The 20,248-nt window shown below is 42.4% G+C and overlaps 1 protein-coding gene across 5 annotated transcripts in view; it reads right to left on the reverse strand.

Annotated features, from left to right (window-relative positions):
* Window positions 1–581: 581 nt before the first annotated feature.
* The window catches only part of CARD11 (caspase recruitment domain family member 11), a 43,959-nt gene continuing 24,292 nt past the window's right edge, over window positions 582–20,248 (reverse strand). For 3 of the 5 annotated variants that reach the window (XM_005523011.2, XM_088064303.1, XM_088064304.1), the window contains 19 exons: window positions 19,497–19,649; window positions 19,278–19,403; window positions 18,580–18,777; window positions 17,909–18,088; window positions 16,838–16,892; window positions 15,516–15,625; window positions 14,249–14,352; window positions 11,572–11,624; window positions 10,897–11,029; window positions 10,212–10,413; window positions 9,649–9,775; window positions 8,326–8,566; window positions 7,818–7,914; window positions 6,669–6,764; window positions 5,594–5,726; window positions 4,878–5,057; window positions 3,598–3,722; window positions 2,657–2,772; window positions 582–2,096 (listed from right to left, as the gene is read on the reverse strand). In XM_005523011.2, the coding sequence (XP_005523068.2) occupies window positions 1,892–2,096; window positions 2,657–2,772; window positions 3,598–3,722; window positions 4,878–5,057; window positions 5,594–5,726; window positions 6,669–6,764; window positions 7,818–7,914; window positions 8,326–8,566; window positions 9,649–9,775; window positions 10,212–10,413; window positions 10,897–11,029; window positions 11,572–11,624; window positions 14,249–14,352; window positions 15,516–15,625; window positions 16,838–16,892; window positions 17,909–18,088; window positions 18,580–18,777; window positions 19,278–19,403; window positions 19,497–19,649 (2,634 nt within the window). In that variant the 3' untranslated portion in view covers window positions 582–1,891. The remainder of the gene's footprint in view (window positions 2,097–2,656; window positions 2,773–3,597; window positions 3,723–4,877; window positions 5,058–5,593; window positions 5,727–6,668; window positions 6,765–7,817; window positions 7,915–8,325; window positions 8,567–9,648; window positions 9,776–10,211; window positions 10,414–10,896; window positions 11,030–11,571; window positions 11,625–14,248; window positions 14,353–15,515; window positions 15,626–16,837; window positions 16,893–17,908; window positions 18,089–18,579; window positions 18,778–19,277; window positions 19,404–19,496; window positions 19,650–20,248) is intronic. The other 2 variants (XM_014252788.2, XM_088064302.1) reach the window with 2 other exon arrangements.

Below are 20,248 nucleotides of genomic sequence, written 5' to 3' on the forward strand. Positions count from 1 at the left end.
TGGAGGGAGTTGCAAATTTTGTGTGCAGCCTGTCCTTCTTGTAAAGAGATTGCACATGGAAGTATCCCCCTGCTTGCACAGTCCAAGCAGATGGCACTGGGCAGGTAAAGAGCTATTCTCTGAGAAGTGCTAGCTATGAGCATTCTTTCAAACATTAATAACTTGAGAAACACAGCAGCAGCAATTAGATGTAAAGTGACATAAATTACTTCTCGAAGATTCCATTACTTAAAAAAATTATGTGCATAAAAGAGAAGAGCATAAAAGAAAAAAGAGCATAAAAGAAAAGTATAGTCCCACAAGCCAACATGAGCTGACCCAGTCTACCTGAGAGACACCCACAGCAGAAGTTTGTTGCAAAGGCAAGGGAGCAGCTAATCTAGTGAAGGCAACCAGGCCAGATGTTCTGTTTAGATTCTGATTGTTTTTTTATTGTGGGCTCCTGTACATCAGTCCACAGCACCAAGATGGGGGACTGGGAATGAATGCAGAAGGAAAAGAAATTTGTTATTAAATGCATCTTTAAAAGAGAGGGATATGGCAAGGAATGAAGGATCTAAGGACAATGGGATGGACCACTCTTCATCTGTAGGTCAATTTTTATTGCATTTCAGATCAGCAATTGCGTGAGTCATTATATTCAGGTCAGTTTTATTGGATCAATTTGGCAATCTCAGTACAGCGTCTAATGTCGAGAGGAAAGATTTCAAAGACTGAAGAGATTTAGGAGTCTAAGTCACACTCATGAGCAGTGGAACTTAAACTCTCTGAGGACTTAAGTGCTTTTGAAAACAGGACATGGTCTCCACAGCTCTACACACACTTCTGGAAGCATTATCCCACTTGGCCACAGCACAGCGTGGTGCCCGCTGGTCTCCTCGCTCTCAGTCATGGCACACAGGTCAAGGACTGAGTGGTTCACAGCAATTACTGGCTTATGAAATTCTCCTTTCCTACTAAGAATAGTCCCTCCTGTAGAGAGCAGGCATGTTGGCAGGCAATGATGTTGTAGAGAAATATTTCAGTGAAGAAACAGAGAAACCTGTTGTCCGAAGAAGGCACTGTGGTATTTTCCGTGAGTAAAAAAAAAATGTTAAAAACTGAGAGATGTACAGATGAATGTGATGCAGAGGCAGGGATAAACTAAATGAAACACTGGCAGATCTGGAAAGATCTGATGTGCCACTGGGACAGTGAAGTCTGTTTCCTGTAAGCACCAGGACTACAAAGGAAACTTGCAAAACTGTTAAATAAAAACGGGGTTTCAAAAGGAAGAGAAAATTTTCATTTTAGTTAATGCCAGGAGGAATAGATATTTTCTTCTCTTTTGATTAAAATGACTGTCAAGAAACAGGGCTACAGAGCTGCTCTGGCCATCAGCAGTTGTGTTGCTGCTGCTCCCAGCCAGCCTTCAGCTTCCTCAACTGGGTAAGTTCAGAATCTCACCTCAGGGGGTGTGGGGCACATCTCAATTCCACATCCTGGAGCCCAGTCCCCGTGCCTTATCCCTTTCAGATTCCACTTATTTGGTCTCATCAGAAGTTTTCAATAAGACAAAAGAGATCCATATTTTGAACATAATAAATTACCCCAAGCTCCCTCTCAAGATCTTTGTCCTCATGTGTTAAACAGGTGCTGTCCCTTAAGAAATGCCAGTGGATCAGGAATTGTGGTGGTGGCCCCACAGCCTGGATCTCAGCATCTGAGACTCTGGCTCTTCAACACAGCTCCAGTCCTGTTCCAGACATGCATCCTGCCAGCAGGAAGTGCCCAGCCAGCAAGGGTGAAACAGGAGTGAGCTCTGGGCACCTAACCAGAGACTTCTGTCAACCCCTGCTCCACCTGGGTATGTCCTTTCCTCACCAAAGAGCTCCTTGTTACTTGGGGCTTTTTATAGCTGATCTTCATCTATCCAGACGGTTTTCCGCTGCTCTTCCCCGATCCTGTCCTTTATTGTCCGGATAAGATCCTCAATGCTGCTCCACACCTCTGACTCCACAGAGGCATAAAGGCAAGGCAGTGCTTCCAGTTCTTTCTCCTTCAGGCGGCACATCCGTAAAAACTCATCCTCAGTCTCCGGCTTTGGCAGCAGTTTCCTGTATCAAATGAGCAGACCAAAAAGAAATGTCTTGCATTTTAAGTTAATCCTGTAGTCCCAGCTGTCCCATCAAGAATTTATTTTCTTCTAACTACTTACAAGCAATAAAAGCAGTGAGGAATGCAGCTACTTCAGGTCTACCATCCCCTTACCTCCATGCTGCCCCCAAAGAGAAATATTTGCTATAGGGAAACAATTCAAGAGGATTGAATGGAGGGAGAGTGCAAGTGTTTACGAGCGCTCCTCTTCCAGCTTGCATTACCTTAAGAAATGCTGTGGGAGTGCTGAGCATAGAGAAAACCACATTTTCTTCTGTCTCATCCTCCCACAATGCTCATTGCCACCAGTGACAGCGAAGGAGTGCCAGATTTGGGGAATTCCTGCTTTCTCTGGTTGTTAGATTTCAGGGAGGAGTCATGGGAGGAAAGAGTGCACATAGAAATAGCAGATGGAGAGGGATGAGGTTCTTTATTTCTCTCAGTGAGAACATTATAGGACTCAAGAATTATTCACTGAATAAGACGGAATATCAAATATGCAAAAGGTTTGACATGTTACCTGAACCTCTTGATGTTTTTCTCTGAGACTCTTATAAAGAGAACAATAGGATATATCTTGGCTTTGATTAAATCCTTCGTGCAGCTTATTCCAGCTTCCAGGAGACAATGCTTGTTCTAAAAACAAAGTCATAACAGTGTCACAAAGGAAAATTCATTGCTGTGGAATCTCAAGATAACGATACCTATCCCTTATGGGGTCATTTGGAAAGCACTCTATTTACCATTGTACTGATGTAAAACCTTTTAATCAAATATACATTTAAAGTCCAGCTCCTCCTACTGTTTTAAAACTAGTCAGTCAAATAACAGCTGAGCTTAACAGCTTTCTAAAAAGGTTTAAAATGGAAATGGATTGCTCTAAAGATGAAGAGTATGATAAAATACCAGTTTTACATATAGACACAAACACACAGACTTGCTTTTTGCTCAGAAAGAACATCTACTGCAGCTACTTGTGAGACAAAAACCCATCACTTTAATTCTCCTTTTTTTTTCATGCTGTGCATCAAATCTACTCTACTTGACATCAGATCTGTGTCTTGGGCATTGTAATCTTTGTTCTTTACACCCCTGTGTCTGGGTTTCAGGCTTCCCTTTCCTTTGTCTAGGTCCTTGTATCTCTTACTCTCTCGTGTATTCATATATACTTATGATATGAAAAGGAAATGAATAAAGGATGGAGCAGAGAAAATGAAAGTATATTTAACTGCATCTATGTGGGTCGTCACAGGGAATGAGGGGGAATACAAAAGAATATGGCTGAGGATGGGAAAGAAAAGGAAAAGTAAGTGCACAAATAAAAACCATTTGGGGGAACAAATAAAAATCTGAGATTGAAGAAAGGCAGGAGAGAGAATGTGCAACTGTAAATTGGCCAGTCTGTTATCCAAGACATTGCACAGAAGTTCACAAAGAAGGGACACAGAGCACTGTGAGCACCTTGAGAGCAACAGCCTCGATGTTGGCAGGTACAATACACTCATATGTGTTCAGATTCTTCTCTCTGCTGAAGATGACTGTCTCTGTCCTTTGCTTCCTTAAGAACTCTTCCTTTGTTACAATATCTAGGAGGAGATGTGGATGGGGACAAAATCAAATTTACAGCAGCAGAACACATAGAAAAGTATCCAGTAGTACTTTACATGGGATGTGAGGATGGTTCAGGGAAGGAGGATGAGCAATGAATTGTCTTAACAGCTGCCTCATTTCTTCCATTGAATTCAATTAAAGCCTAATCTGATCACAGCTGAGCATCTCAGCTATATCCTGCACCAATGAGTCCTTGGGCAATTACTACAACGCTATGAAGGCATTAAATTAAAACAGTAAATACAATTCCAGCACCTAATGTTATATAGTAACTGTTCAGCAATGGAGGATGCTGAGAAGTGCTAAAAAAAGGTGGCCTCTTCAGTACAGGATCCTAAAATAAGGATTTAGTGTTCCAACACTTGTGTTTAAAGTTTCAAAAAAATTTGGCTTAGGCTGCAATGTGTGATACCGGCCCCCTTGTGAATTGCAGCTCTACATCAAAGCTTTTGTTTTATGTTGCAAGACAGGGGATATTTATTATAATACTTAACTTCTCAGTTTCTCTGTCTGGATGACTGTAAGGCTGCATACTATGCTGTGGGTATTCAATATTAGTGTAAAAATGAAACGTCAGCTCTGTTTAATGCTGGGTTGTATACAATCCTGCCCTGCAGCCATCACAGCACTGCATACTGCTTTAATAGTAAATACTTAGCATGGAAGAAAATCAGTCTTTCCAGTAGATCAAATGCACAATCTTCACAGCTTGGATGAGACAGAAACCTAAAGTCGCTCTAGGGAAGATATTCCTCATAATAGCAAATACTAGAAACAAATTAATCAAAATTTCACATTGCCTAGATATGCAGTATGCAAACAGTATGCAAACAGAAAGAGCACTCACAGCATTTCAGTCTCTGAGGGGCAGCCTAGCAACCACACAGCATACACATGGATAATATTTATAGACACAGAATCTCATAACCATGTGTACTGGCTGTCTCAAAAACATTCAAATATCCCAGATAGTCTCAAAAAGCAGGATTTACAGCTACACATCACTCTGATGTGACTTGAAGTACCTCAAGCAACTCTCGCATGTGCATTCCCCTACGTGTGCATGCATATATATGTTCATATTTCCAACACTGAGGGCTGACAGTCATGGCCCTCTCTTATCCCATTACCTGGCTTGCATATGTTGAATTCCAGGGCACCTCCAGAGTTGAGAAGCTTCTGCACCAAGGGCTTGGCCAGCATGGTGGGGGTGAACAGCACGGGGCGCCTGCGCTCGCAGTGGATGGGTCTCACCAAGCTATAAGGGATCAGACTGAGCTTCTTATCGATTTCACTCTCGGAATCCACATCTGAGCAAAGAACAAGACATTTATCGTCTGGGTTCTTCTCCATCAATATTTGGAGAAAAGAAAAGAGGCACATATGAATCAGAAATTACATGGTTAGTCATATGTGGTCCTTCCCTTTCATTGGGGTTGTCTTTACTATACTCACAGCACTATGATGTCCAACCTAATACTAAATAATTCAACTGCCTTTTGCTTTCAAGAGATTATTTCTTAACCTCTTCAACTCAACATTTGCTTGGAGACTCTCTGCTTGTTAGCTTGACTTACTCCAAGTTAAATGTTTTGGAGCAAAAGGCAAGAGAGGACCTAGGAAGAACTGCCAGCCAAACAGGACATTTTAGTGTTCTAAAGCTGCCTGTGAAGGCTCAGTGCCCGAAGCACTTAGCAAAATCAGGTTTGGTTACAATTGCTGTTGAACTTTTGCAGAGTGGACTACAAATGCAAGACCTGTGATATATTTTGCAGCCATGCTGCTCTGTAGATGTTTATGTAGGCCTTTGTGTCAGTGCTGTGTAAAAGCTATTTTAGATTTGTACCTTCCAGTTTATCAGGAAGCTGCTTTTTCCCTTCGGATGAGCTCAGTGCCAGGCCCGAGGGCCAGCCTGTGACAATGCGGACCCGCTCGTTGCTGTTCATTCGTTTGTATTTGTTCTCAGACCTACTGACAAACTGAAAAGGTGAACAAAATAAGGAGAGATTTGAGCCTCATTTCTTGCATTATTTATGCTCCCATGTATTCATCAGCTGACACTCATTACCGATGAGATCTGAATCATTTGTGTCTATCAAAGACAGGACTCCACGGATCTGTGGACTGAATTCTAAGACTCTTTAAATATCATAGATCGGTTTCAGAGCCTGTGTTAATCCCCTTTGGGGTTTGTTGTTTTGTTCTCTGCTCTTAAGAGGCATCTTTTCCCTTCACAAAGCTCCCTGCTACCACCAGCACAAGCACTGATGTGTACATCATACCCAGAGTATGTGCACTAATGTATCACAGGTTATACCCAAACTGCCTCTTCTTTGCTCTACCAGAGAGACTTAAAAACTCCCAAATGGCATCTTTTTAACAGTCATTTTACACGAGAAATAGGGTTTGTGCTTTCCTTCCTCATCCACCTGCCTATTCCTCTATCCAAACATTAACTCCTCCTCCTGTGTATTTGCTAACCTTTCCCAAACACCTTCCTTCACAAAGCTTTATCTTGCACCCACACAGTCTCTGTCATGCTCAGAGTCACTGGCCCACAATTAAAGGACTATTTTCTGATGGAGCCCTATCTCAGAGACTTGGAGATTTGATCCTGCCCATCGGATTTGTCTTTATGGTAAAAACAAAGCACATTTCAGCCTCTGATGGCAGATGTGTGGGATTCCTCAAGGTACATCCATAATGGAAGCTATGCTCTTTAAAACAAAGACCCCACATCACAAAAGAAAACAAAACCCATCCTTCTCCTTCATGCATTAAATCTCTTTTTGATAGGAATAAATTCCGATACAACCTCTAGGCCTGAGCTGGGATTTCTGGGTGAATTAGGATAGCCTGAGAATATCTACTGTTTAGATCCACTATTTCAGACATTGCACTGAGGATTTGAACTTTATTACCTGTAAAATCTGTCCCAAAAGAAAGCTTGCTCTGGATAGGCGAGGGCTGGTTTTTGTGTCGTTCTGCAGGGCAGGCTCCTCTGGCTGCAATGTATTCTAGTAAAAATAACATAGGAGTTTTTCTCCCTCCCCCTCTTTTTTGTATTTTTTTTAAATAAAATTTTGATAAACAAAAGAAGCCAAACCAGGTATTTTATATTTCCAATAAAAGGGATAGTGATTTATACCTATCCCAAATGCAATGTTCTAAACAAACAGGGGACACTGCATGGCCTGTGCTGACAAACACTGCTTTTTTCACTGCTCTTCACATTCCTTTGTTCATAGACTGCTCTCCACATCTAAGAAAAAGATAATTTCTGCACCAAGAAAGAGCAAGCTTTTGCTTTCACAAGCACCTCTGCCAGTGGTTTCTGTCCCTTTGATCAGTGGGGCTGGGAGCACAGAAGGAATGTGTGACACTTAACCTTGACTGAAATCAAGCACAAGCACTGTCTACCTGTCTCTGCAAAACTTAGCAGAATGAAGTCTCCCAGACTCTAAAAATAACTTACAGTAACTAACACACCAGGAAGGCAGCTTTAATTATGTAAAAATGGAATTTGGGGGTCTAAAGAAAGAAAAATCAAATTGCTGTAATGATGGAAAATGAAAAATAAGAAGGGCTGTTGTGTGTGAAGGCCTGATAATCCCAATTCTCTCCACAGCATCCACACTGGAAGAGACAGGTCTTTCTGAAGTGGGACAACAGACTCTGTGGTTTAGAGGCTTATTCACAATAGGAGAGAAATAATTCCGATTATTAACTGCAAGGACACAGCTTCTTCTTCTCGTGTACATGAAGACTGCATTAAACATTTACAGGCAAAGAAGCATGAGAAGTAAATGGAAAATAAAACACAGAACAGACTTTGGACTTTTAAAGTGTAGTCTCTCCTAGCTGGAAGGGTTAATAGAGAGCCAGAGCTGGGTTCATTCCCAGGGACAATATTATTTAAAGCAAACAGAAGGTGCCCATTGCCTGACACAATCAAAACCTACAGATAGTGTAAACAGGAATTTCTTTAAAATTATGATTAAAAATGAAAAATGAAAAACCAGCAGCAGGGGAGTATGAGGTGTTAAAAGATTTTGTTTGTAGATATTTACCCGCAGTGCCCGAAGGGTGTTGTAGGAGTTTTCTGTCTCATCTTTGCTTCCTCTGTGCATCAACCGCTGCAGCTTCACCAAAAGGAGTTGCTGGGCTCTGAAAAAATGGATGAAATCACACAGATCAAGATATTTTTGAAACCACTCACAAGAAAGCTGGACTGCAATGGGTCTGTGCCTACAGAAAAGATTAAATAGAAGTAGCAGTGAGGACTGACTGAACCATGCCGTAAAAGCAGGAACGAAACAATACAAAGGACTGCAGTGCAGTTAAGGATTAAAGAATATCCATGGAATATTTGCTTATGGTACTTTTTGAGCAACCCACTTTATTTTTTCAGGTAGCATCTGGAATCTCCATTCTTAAGTTTTATAGCTCATACTACAATTTAACATCATACCCTATCTCAAAATTTAAGACACAGACACCTCTTTCCTTACAGCAGTAATTAAGTTCCCTGTTTCTAGATGCCTGTTCTCAGTGATGGTCACTCAGTATCACTCTCACCTGCTGTAGCTGGGAATGGTCCCCATCTCCAGGTCCCTGTCAGTGAAGGGATCCACCCTGGCACACAGCCACTCACACCTGCCCTGGTACATGGTGTCGAGAATGTGGACGATCTCATCACATTTCACTGACAGGGAGCAGCAGTCCAGCTGGCTGGAGATGTTCAGGTTCAGGCGGATGTGAAAGGAGTCCCCCGAGGTGATGAGCCCTTCCTCCAGCTCCGACAGCAGCTTGCGGTACCCTACAGCAGGGAGGGAAGGGGTGAGGCAGGATCCCACACTCTGCTCTTGCTGCATTCCCTCTGGGAGAAGCCACAGAACGAACTCCTGAGGTTCCTCTCCGAGAGGTTTGTACTTCCAGAGCGCTGCTTGCAGTAGCTCCAACAAGATCATGGGCCTGCACCTCAGAGACACTGATGGGACACTGACTCAGGGACAGCCCAAGCTGCTGCTGTCAGCTCTGTGGGAATATTCTCATTATAATGCTACTTTTAGGTAACTCCATTCTCAGTACTCGCCACATGACCTGTAGAACAGAGAACTCAGCAAAGACACAGACACAGCCATAGCTCTGCCCTCTAAGTACCATGTGAGTTCTGCTAGCAATTTTAATGACAAGCTATTCCCCTTATTATTAGCTCTAATTGGCACTCCCAGAATCTATAACATGCTTTAACTGCAGTTAAGTGATGCTCAAAAAATTGCAATAGTCTTTCCTACCACTGAAAACATCAAAGAAAATCAAAGGCATCACTTCCTGCGCGATCTATGCAGCTGAAATTCTCTAACCAACATAAAATCATGAATGCCCATTTATACACATCAGTAAAAAATGGATTTTGGAATGTACTTTTTGATCCATAACCTGAAATTATCATTATAGAACCTGAACACTAAAATCAAATTCTGTTCGCCATACATGAACTCCAGATGTTAAAGATAAGATAAAGCCACAAAGGCAATAAACAGGGCAACTCCATCAGGTAAATGCTAAATCGACCAGCTGCATAAAGATCATTCAGCTTGCCACATTGTATTGCAGAAAACTGTACATAAAAATAAGCTAGAGCATGTTTCATGAGTCATGTTGCTATTGGCCACCATGTAAATTTTTCAGAATCCTGTTGACAAGCACATGTTGTTTTTTTCCTCAGATACCAGGCTAAAAGCTGAAGCAGTTCCACAGAGGAGCTGTAATTAACATCAGTGGCATGCTCCAGATTTATCCCAATATAAAGGATATGGTGGTCCTGTCATTCTCTTCCAGACAAGTTGCTATAAAAGCCCTGAGACTACTTGAGATAAGAAATATTTTTGGTCTTACCTTCATGATTTGATTTATACTGGAGTGTTACTGGACCACTGCACCTCTGAATTGTCCAGTGAACTTCTTCCTTTGTGCAAGTATCCAAAGGAACACTTTGATTTTCCCCTTTAATGCAGCCCTCCAACTAGATATGAAAGACATATTACTCTCCAGTGCAAGTTCAATCTCTGAGTCAATTAAACCATTTTTTTAAAGTGCCATGATCTTTTTCTTATTAAACAATGCAGACACTTTGTTATCAGGATGTATATTATATCCTAATTATATAATTCTTTTTCTCTCAAATTAGGAATGCTAGTAGTCAACAGAAATGCAGCACTTGGACAATCCCAGGCTGCCCTGGGAGTAAGAAGTGCAGGAATATAAATTGTGAGGGGGTGTTTTTTCCCTCTTGGAGGCATTTAAACAGGAAAATGGTTTGGGAGCATTGGCAATGGAGGGAAAACTAGGTAAAGAGAAACTTGGCATAAACACTGTTGAATATGGCTCATGGGATGCCAGGGACAGCACAGGTGGGTGGGCAGACTCCCAGTGCTGCTTGGTGATGATTTCATGCTCACCAGGAGGATCTGGTGTCCCTCCCGAAGGCCAGCTTTCTCTGCAGGGGAGCCTGTCTTGACAGAGCTGACGAAGCTGCCTTTGTCATTGCCCCCAAGCAGGGTGATCTCGGAGTTGAGGCTGTCCCCGTTGAGTGTCACGCGCTGGATCGTGTGACACGAGCTCCTGATGCGGCCCACGGATGTGACAGAGGGACGGAAGGGTCTGTGTCCATGAGAGGAAGGCACAATTGGTTATCTCACTCTGAGTTAAATGCATGCAAGATAAATGAGAGATATACAAATAAACTTCTAGCATTATCAAGCACTGGGATCTAAGGACTCCAAAAGAAATCCTCCTCATTACTGCATCATTTCTGGAGAAGAGCATCTGGATTGCTCCCAGTGCATCTCTGAAAACTCAGTGTATAACAGCTCTCCACTCAGCAAGCTCTTGCAGCAAGATAGCAAGATCACAAGGAGAAATTGAAGCCTTTAGAACATTTTGTCTGCCTTGAAGTTTTTGAACTTTCAGGATGACCTTCACGGGTTTACAGTACATGAAAGGGCTCCAAGATAATGTTATACTGCTGCCACTATAATCACTTCTGCTGTTATAACTTCAGCAACTAATAAATAAATAGAGAATTTCTACCACAGCACCCTTTCCTCTCAGTCTCTAAGGGAAGTAAACTGGCATCTCAAATACCTTTCCAGTGAGAACTTTCTAAATATGGAGTTGACATGCTCAAGCTCATAGGCATCCAGGCCTTCTGACTGATGAGAAGAAGAGGAAGAGTGCACTGAAGGAGCTCCGTGTGACTGCCTGTCGTGACTGTCATCTGGAAAGAGTAACAAGAATTATAACAAGTCCTAGATAAAATGACAAAGATGGAAAAGGGGAAAATGAATTTTAATTGATCCCAGCCACAGCTGAAGTAGGAAATTCTTCTCACAGAGGTATGATTAATATCCACAGGATGTGTCACAAGGAATGCCACTCTCATAGAACAGTAAGTGGGAAGGGACCTCTGGAGACTGTCAAGTCAAAGTTCAGTGCAGGGTCAGCTCAAGGAGATTGCTCAGGACTTTGTCCAGCTGGCTTTTGGTATCTCCAAGGATGAAGAGTTTGACTAAAACTGTCTGGACAATCCTGTTCCAGTGTTTGACCACCCTCATGGTAACAAAATTAACCCTTTTCCAACTTCACTCTTCAGGAGTGACTGCTTTCCCCTTCTCACTGACCCTTTGTTTTCTTGATTTACTCTCAGGCTTTGTGTCCCATTTACTTAGAGCAGGGCTGATTATCTGACAGTCTCTGTAGCTGGGGAGTTGATCATATATTAGCTCATAATTCAATTATAAATTATATCCTCTTGCTTACCATCCAGCTCTAAAGCATCACATCCAAAGCTGTCATTGTCCTCTTCAGCCAGGCTGGAATTAAAAACAAAGCATGAGATAATGGAAGAGAGAGAAAGCTGAACACTTTCAAGCTTTCAGCAGATTGCCAGCTTCAGTAGATTTCATTAAGCTCTGAAGGAGGAACTTCTGTGAAAAAGGAAGATGTTGGAGGTGTTGCATCAGGCAATGGTGCAGCTGTGAAAAAATAAGCAAGTAACATCCATCCTTGAGGGTCCAGAGAAGACACAGAAAAGGGCAGAAGACGTGTGTCAGCCAGCATGGGAAGCAGCAAGAAGGTTCAGAAGGAAGAACTGCCAACAGCAGTGAGGGAATGCAGATTTTGCTGAGGACAAGAGGAAGCTGCTGACTGATGGTCTGGTGTGTGACTCCCAGCACACTTGGTTCAGCACGGACACAGGGCTGCACCATGCCTGCTATGCATGCACTGCACCATGGGGGCTTTCCACTACGGAGCAAAAAGCCACAAGTTCACTTATGGACAGAGTGACTGCAAGGAAAGTTACTGAGGTACAACAGGAGTAATTTCCCTGCTTGATTTAAAGTACCTGAAGCATTTTATAGCAGTTTCAGGGTACCTTGCATGGCTACTCAGGTACCTGCAGGCAAAGTGCTCCGGGCTTTTGCACAGGAACTGCCACAGCTCTGGACCCAGCCCAGCTCCCAGTGACACAGCCATTCCTGCAAAGGTGATCAGGTTGGCTGGCCTTAAAACCACTCTAAATTCACTAAAATTTTGCTCTTACAGGGGTATTGGGGCTGTCCAGTCAAGTGAGTGATCTGTCAGCTTCACTAGAAGGACTTCATTAAAGCACGTCCTTTGGTTGCAAAGCTGTTTAAATAACAGCTTGTTGTTTTTCACATTCAAAATGATTTGTAGGTCTCCTGTGGAGCTGATATTCCTCATATTTGGCTTCAGCTGAAGGGTGAATTTTTGCAGCCAGGCTGCAGAGTATCAGCTATTTTTACACTATGCATAAGCAGGGAAATAATGTACCTTTTCCTACATTAAATGATGATCTCACCTTTTTTTTCACACAAATTAAGAAGAGATGAACTGTGAAACCTGCAACTTGGCTTGCAAACAGCAATTATTCTGTATTATGTTCACAAATAAGTTCCAAAAATTTATCATGCTAATTATAAAGTTATAAACTACAGTGAACGTTTGGGCAGACTCTTGACTTTGGTGATTATCAGCTCAACAAAGTAAGCCCACATTCAGACCTGTTCCAGAGTACCTTTTCTTTCCACATGAAGAATATCTAATATGAGGAAAAAATTCTGCTTTCAGTACAACTCAGTCTTCCAATGCCTTACCACACAGGACAAAATAGAGTCAGAGTTACAGTGAAATAAATCCACAAGATGAATAATCTCCATGTAATCTCTACTGTGTTCTGTAATACACTGCAAATATTGAAAAGTTCAGACAATGCAAAGGCTTCTCAAGCACCTGCAGCACAAAACATTCAAATCATTAATAAAAAAACCCATTTCTCCATCTTGAATTAATACAACACACTATAAAAAGGGACTTGGAGGACAATAAAGTAGAAGCTAAGGGAGACTAAAATAAACACTGCTTAAATCCTCAGCAGCCTAGAAAATGATGTGGGAGAACCAGCTGAGGATGGCCTCAGTGGAAAGCTGTCTTGCAAACCTATCCAGAGAGAAAGGCAGAACTGGAAGTCTGCCCAAGATCAGGTTGTTTTGAAAAACATAAAAATCTGAATAAAGTTCTAATAAAGATTAGATATTAAAAACAGAGCTAATAAAGATCTAAACTCCCAACTATATTGCTTTCTTCTAAATTGGTCTGCTCTGTTATTTTCTCCTTCTGCTTGAGACCTTTAGGGAATGTATTTGTGTCTCCTGGTATTTCTGATGCAGACACTGATGCTGTTGACACCACACCAACATAGCGTGTCTGAGTATCACATTGCAAAAAACCTTTTAGAAAAGGGGTCAGTGTCCTTTCAGGAACTGTGAGGCTGGAGAGGTCTCTCTCCTTCCTGCCTCCAACTTCCCACTCACCAGCTGATGTGATTTCACTGCCAGGGGAAGTCCATGGGACCCTGACCTGACAGAAGTGGAAGCTGCAGCAGAAGGTGAAGCCAAGGGCAAAGCCTCTCTCCCCTCCCTTCTCTGCTGAGAAACAGACCCTGAGACTCTCAAAAACCACCTTCCTCCTCCACTTCTCCTCTCCACTTCTCACAGATGTGCAAGCAGCTCTGCTCTACTTTGGCAGCTTACAGAGTGAAGGGGGGGCTTTGAGAGAAGGGGAAAGAACAGGGACGTGGGCAGCATGGAGATGAGGGGCAAAAACTGAAGCTGTGTCTAGAGGTAGAGAGAGCACTTTCTCCAACAGCATCAGTGCCAAGTCATTCCAATCCTGTTTGTGTTTCTGTCCATTCCAGTCAGTGCTGCAGTGCTATCACTGTGTCACTCATCCCAGCTGCACTGTCAGACACTCCTGAGTGCTTTGGACAAAATGCGGGACGAGGGGCTGAGCCTTGAGAAGTTTGAGTTAATCCTATGCCTCTTCAACCAGAGGCAAACACGAGGACCTCTACAGCCCTTTTTCCCTTGTCCTGGTGCCATAAGGCTCAGGGCAGGGTTCCCCACGTGTGACCCACCTGCAGTGAGGGGTGTCCTCTTTGCAGCGCCGCACGATGGAATCGTTCCCGGGAGGCTCCGGGGTGGTCGACATGATGCTGTCGTTGCGACTTCGCAGGGTTTGCTTTGAAAGAGACCCAGAAAAGGTGTCAGAAAGGTTATCTGGCTGAAATGTGTTCTAACTTCTAACTCACAGCAGCATCAGCAATGGTGCTTTGCACTGGCTGCACTCTGCACTGAGAAACACACACAGAAAAAGAAGAGAAGTTGATTCTAGCTGTGCAGAATGCAAGAGCACTCGTATATCCCAATTTTTAGCACAATGCACAGCTTGTGTGCTGCCACTGCACCTTCTCCTGTGACCACATAACTGCCTCATTTACTGAGCCATTGTAACTTTACTTTTGTGTGTGGCACAGACATAGGAGGAGGGGGATGAAAAGCTGTATGTGTGCTTATACAAATATATATATGTATTTGGAATGAGGAATAAAAATACTGATCTCAATATATTAAATAATTAATCCTCCAGTACACTGGAAACTGAACCCAGAATTGCAATAGGGGGAAGACAGTATAAGTCATCTAAACATCCAACAGATATTCCAAAAAATATTCCTAACCCAGCTAAGCTTATTACAAGTGGCAGCAAGTTCTTTCCTGGCTATTCTTGAGTATAATTTTAATTTCCTGGGGGCAGCATTTTTCACGGTGTTCTAGAAAGATGTTTTGTTCTTTGTTATTAACACTCTGCAAGAGCACTCTCTCTATCTGCCTGTCCTGCTGTGTCAGTGCCCACATATGTATAATGGAATATCTACCTTGGAAGATTATGGGGATACAGCAAGCAGGGAAGAAATGGTTTGACTATGGTATGCAGAAATTTCCAACTGTGATCTGCACCCCTTTCCTCACTTACTATTACTTATAGACAGGAAAAGCATTATAGAACTCAAAAAACCCTTAAAATTTTCTCAGATAAGTTACAAAGCAGCTTTTAAAGCAAATCTCATTCTTCTAAAAGTAAATGTTAAATGGTATAAGGAGACAGCAAGAGGTCATAAATACTCTGAAATATCTTTAAATAAACATAAACCAATTCTGTGATTTTGGGAAAGGCTAATAACACAGTTCTAACAAAATGCTGGTAAAAGGATTAAGGGAGCTTCTGACAAGGGCCTTGAATGGGATCGCAGCTGGGATGCTGGGGAAGTGCTAATACTGAGTTGTGAAAGCTCTGAACCACATTAGGAGAGATGGCTGTAGACAGACAAGGGGCATCCTTACAATCTTGGTGACTTCACAGCTGCTGATGGAGTTACTGATGGACACAGAGGAGCTTGTGTCCGTGCGGCTGGTGCTGCCCTCAGCCCCATCTTCATCCTGTGCTCTGACTGCTGCACTCACGAGACAAGGGAAACACACAGAGAAAACACACCAGAGAGAAGCATGTCAGAGCATTTCCAGTGCACAGCCTTTCACAGATGTGCCACTGCACTTGTTCTCTTTCCATTTCTGCTGGTCTTGTACTGGACAGGGGCCCCAGACACACACCTGCCCTGCAGCTCTGGCTCCCATTCCTTCCCTGGCAAAGCACAGAAATTCCCACCCTTCTACACAGACTCCTGCCTGCTTTGTCTCTCAGCTCTGTCCTAGATGTTTGTAATAGATCTGTGAATGCTATTTGACAAATTAAAGAAGGATTGTTTCATGAATTTATGTTTTAATCTCACCACCTGAACCTGACATCCTGCAAGTTTGGCTCATAGATTTACATTTTGTTACAACAAAGAATTTACAACAGGGACCAAGAAGCCTGAGATCCATCAGCAGCCCCAGGTAACACAGAGTGAATGTGGACTCCTTCCCTTCCTCAGCACCTCTGATTGATACTAATGTTGCACACTGCCTGACAGCAAAGCTGCTGTTTAACATGGAGTTCCTTGGAGCAGGAGCTGTGTTTCCCAGGATATTTTGTTCAACAGGGGCACACACAACTACTGAAGGAAACGCTGTCTCTGATGTTTGGTGTTGGAGGGGTAGTGTTACACAAACAAGAGGAATTAGGAATAGATCAAACATGAATGTACAGCAACAAATTTGGTAACTTGGCAGCTGGCTGGGGCATGGGTCAATCCCCCTCTCCCAGCCTTTGCAATGCTTTAGATTTAAAATTAATTCCCTTTTGCTGAAGGACAAAGGAGCTCATTAGACAATCACTAGATTAGGGCCTTTTCAGCCTGAATGATTTTTCCAACAGCAAAAAGAGAATGGTATAATGATTTTTAGTACAGATGTTACACAAATGACTTTACAACTTTTGTAAACTAAATGGAAAACTGAGAAAACAGAAAAATTAGCTAAGCTGTGGGCTGCACATTGTGTGCCTGGGGAGGTATCTTGGGATGGAGAGGACAATGAAGTAGAACACTTGACTATTTTAAATCATTACATTTGTAACTGTGAGAGAAAGTGTTAGCTTTTTTTTACTGACTTGGACTTAGTTAAAATCTTCCCTGGTTGGCATATTTGTTAAAACAACTTAAAGAGATTTAGTGAAAGAGACAAAGCAATGGAAAAGGAATAAGGACATGGGTGCTCTTTCTGACCTTGAAAGTCTGATGTTTTGTTCATGCTGACAGGGGATTTAGCTCTTGGACTTATCTAAAAGAAAGAGGACAAAAACCAGCACAAATGCAGAATATTTACCACACACTGTAAACCAGATATTTTCATCACCTTTTTTCACTCTTATGTTGTAATATACTTGCCCTCCTTTAAAAAACAGGACCCAAAATTTAGAACATATTTAGGTATCTAAATACCACAGCAGTGATGAAGGATGAGCTACCTGACTACTTTTGAATGCCTGGCCCAAATGCATTGCTTCCAGATTCTGCTGAAGAAACAAAGAGACAAAAGGTGAAGTGGGTGCCTTGGAACTGGTTTCAGGCTGCTGTTAATACAACAGGCATCCTTTTGGAGTGTGCAATGTGAAAAATGCAGCTCTATCGTCATAAGTAATAATGACAGTCAGAGCTCAGAAAGGTTATGAAGGGCAGGGAGAATTCAAATGCAGATGAAAAGAAAGAGAACCTCAAAAGCCCGAATGTTAGATTTTTGTGGGGTTTTATTACAGTTCAAGAATCCAGCATCAGATAATAGCCATGTGAATGCAGCTAGTCAGGGAAAGCATGAACCTAACTCATGCTACCTCTTCCTGTTAGGGGTGAGGAAATTGCCATAATTTAATTCTAAATTAGATAGCTAATTTTGCTCTAGATTGTGTCCATTTCTTTATATTTTTCCCTCCAGCTGCTGAGAGCTTTTCCACCAATGCTTCGTTTTTCACCTTCTGCGTGTGTTGGACCTCCGGCATTATGTAATTTTCTTTTTTTCCACAAATGTTAAGGAGGCAAAGAATTGATTTATTGACAACGCTCCAAGAATGTGAATGAACAGCAGAAGCGAGAAGAAAACAGAAAACAGTCTATGAAGCCTGATTAGATCTGCTCCTCAAGATGCAAATCACCACAGGGCAAAAACTGACAGCTCACTATCATCCACGGATCTATTCTTATCTTTATAGCAGTTTCAGAGGCACAGACACAACATGTGTTATATCTGATAGTTCTAAAAGTCCCTGTTCTGTGTCATTCCAGCCTCAGATTCACACACACCTGGATCCCCTTTAGGTTCACTCTTCTCTTGAGACGAACTTGATCAGGCAAGAAGAATTTGTTGTCTTCTGGAGAGTCCTCAGAAGTGGAGGAGTCATCAGCTTCCTGACCGTTGGCTTTTGGGCCAGAATTCCCAAAGGCCTGGGAGATAATGGTAATGGGAAGATTCCGTGGCAAACTCTAAAGATCAGAGGGGAACACTTTATTTCTTTATTACAACCCATGACCTTCCTTTAGAGTAATCTGATTGAACCTATTGCAACTCCAGCACTCCAGAAGCTCAAGTAGAATGTGGCTCCAGACCCAATCAGTAATTTGGGCTGAGATTTGTGGGGATTTCTGTTCACAGACTAATTTTTTTTTCACTCACATTCCTAAAAAATATTTGTAGTTTCTACCTCAGTGTAGAAAATAATTGTTTTTCTGCATTTTTATCCATGCCATTTAAAGCCAAGCTGTGGAAGTGCAGCCCTTGGGAAGCCATGTGCCGACAACTTGAAAAACACTATAGCAAAGAATTCACAACACTAACATTTAGTAGGAGGAGATTATTTTTTCCAGTTAATTCATGTAAAGAATTAGAAAAATCCTCTCTCCCTTCCAGACCAAAATATTTGCAAAAGCAAGTCTTAACAAAGGAGATGATGTCTCAGATGATTGCTCAGCTGTACCTGGTCGAGGAAGTTGCTGTCTTTGGAGAGGCGCCGGAGTTTGCACTCCAGGTTGACGATGCACGCTTCCTTACGCACCACCTCGATTCGGAGCTCGTCGTTCCTCTCCTCCAGCTCCCGGATCTGCTTCCTGTATTTATCCTTCTCAATCAGGCAGTGGGAGTACTGGGTCTGAGCCTCGTCGTGCGAGCGGAACGCCTGCAGCGGGGGCAGGAAACCGCTTTGGCACCGGGGCACCAGACCCTCCTCCTCTGCTTTTGTTTGTAAGGTGTTGGCAATGGGGACTTCAGAAGTGGCACCCAGTCACCCACTAACACAGCAATCATGACCAGGATGAGACACGGTAGCACCATTAAAAATGATGATGATTATTATGATGATGAGGGTGGTTCATTTACAGCTCCCTCTGGGTTGGTGGAAAAATGTCCCAGAGTGCAAATGGGGTGACTTGACACTGACATAAAGTCTTGCAGGAGCTGCTGTTAAGATCCTGGTCCTGCCTGCCAGATGCTACACTGTGGAAACAACCCAACATTACCCTGTGTTTAATTACCATAATGCAAATCCCAACAAGTGATTCTTTTAACTGCTTATTTTATAATGGTATTTTGGGTCCAATTACCTACAATTCCCCAAAGTGACACAGAGCAGACAAAGGCTTTTGCTATTGATTTTCCCCTACTTTAACTGTGAGATACCTGGTCCCGCTCCTTTTCCACCTCTTCCAGCTGTATCATCACAGTGTTCATACGGTGCTTGTACATCTCACAGTCTTTTCCTAGTGTTGAGCACTTTAACTCCAAATCTTCTTTCTCCTCAAGATACTGGAAATGACACACTGTTAACCACCACTGCTCTCAGAGGCATTTTGGCCACCAGCCTGAGATATTCCATCTCTCCACCCTTCCATTTCTCACCTTGTCTCTCAAGTCCTCCACATGACGAATCTCCTCTTGGAGATTAAAGATCTTGTTGACCAGCTCATGACGATCCTCCAGTGCCTCCTTACGGTCGTGTTCCAGAATATCCAAAATGGCTTTGTCTGAATCTGGCAAACCCCTCTTGTCAGCCTGAGGAAAGACAGTTTTTAGAGCCAGACCAGGCAAAGAGAAGATAGTTTTGCAGGGAGAGAAGTATCAGAGACAATAACAAGCAAGAGGAATAGCAGAAGAACAAGGTACTGCAATGGGAAAGCAGGTGAAGAAATGGACATTTGCTCACATTTTAAAGCAGAGTCGGAAAAGATGAATAAAATCTTTCTTGCTGTCAGAATAGTCTGATGAAGGAACTGTTTTACTGGTCTATTGTACTGGCTATAATTTGATCTGGTCTGAATGCAGTGACAATTCTTCACTCCAAGCCCTGCATTCAAAATTCTTTTCTATTAATCAGCTCTAACTGAGCACAAAAATCACCCTTTTCAAAAGAGCAGGGCCTAAGAAAATATTCAGGAGAATTTTTAAGGCATGCACAGGCTTTTCAGGGCTGTGCTCAGAGAATATTAAACATGCCTGGAGTACCTTGTACTACTGCTTCATTTTCTACATTGTCCAGGAATATAATTTCTTTCAGATTTAAAATTAACAAGATTACCAAAGCAGGTTCCAACACATTATTGCCATCCAAAATGAACCATAAATGGAAGATGAAAAAAGCATAAAATGCTAGC

The sequence above is a fragment of the Pseudopodoces humilis genome, chromosome 18, assembly GCF_049639895.1.
Source record: "Pseudopodoces humilis isolate 2021_Gansu_Grassland_sample_001 chromosome 18, ASM4963989v1, whole genome shotgun sequence".
Taxonomy (NCBI): domain Eukaryota; kingdom Metazoa; phylum Chordata; class Aves; order Passeriformes; family Paridae; genus Pseudopodoces; species Pseudopodoces humilis.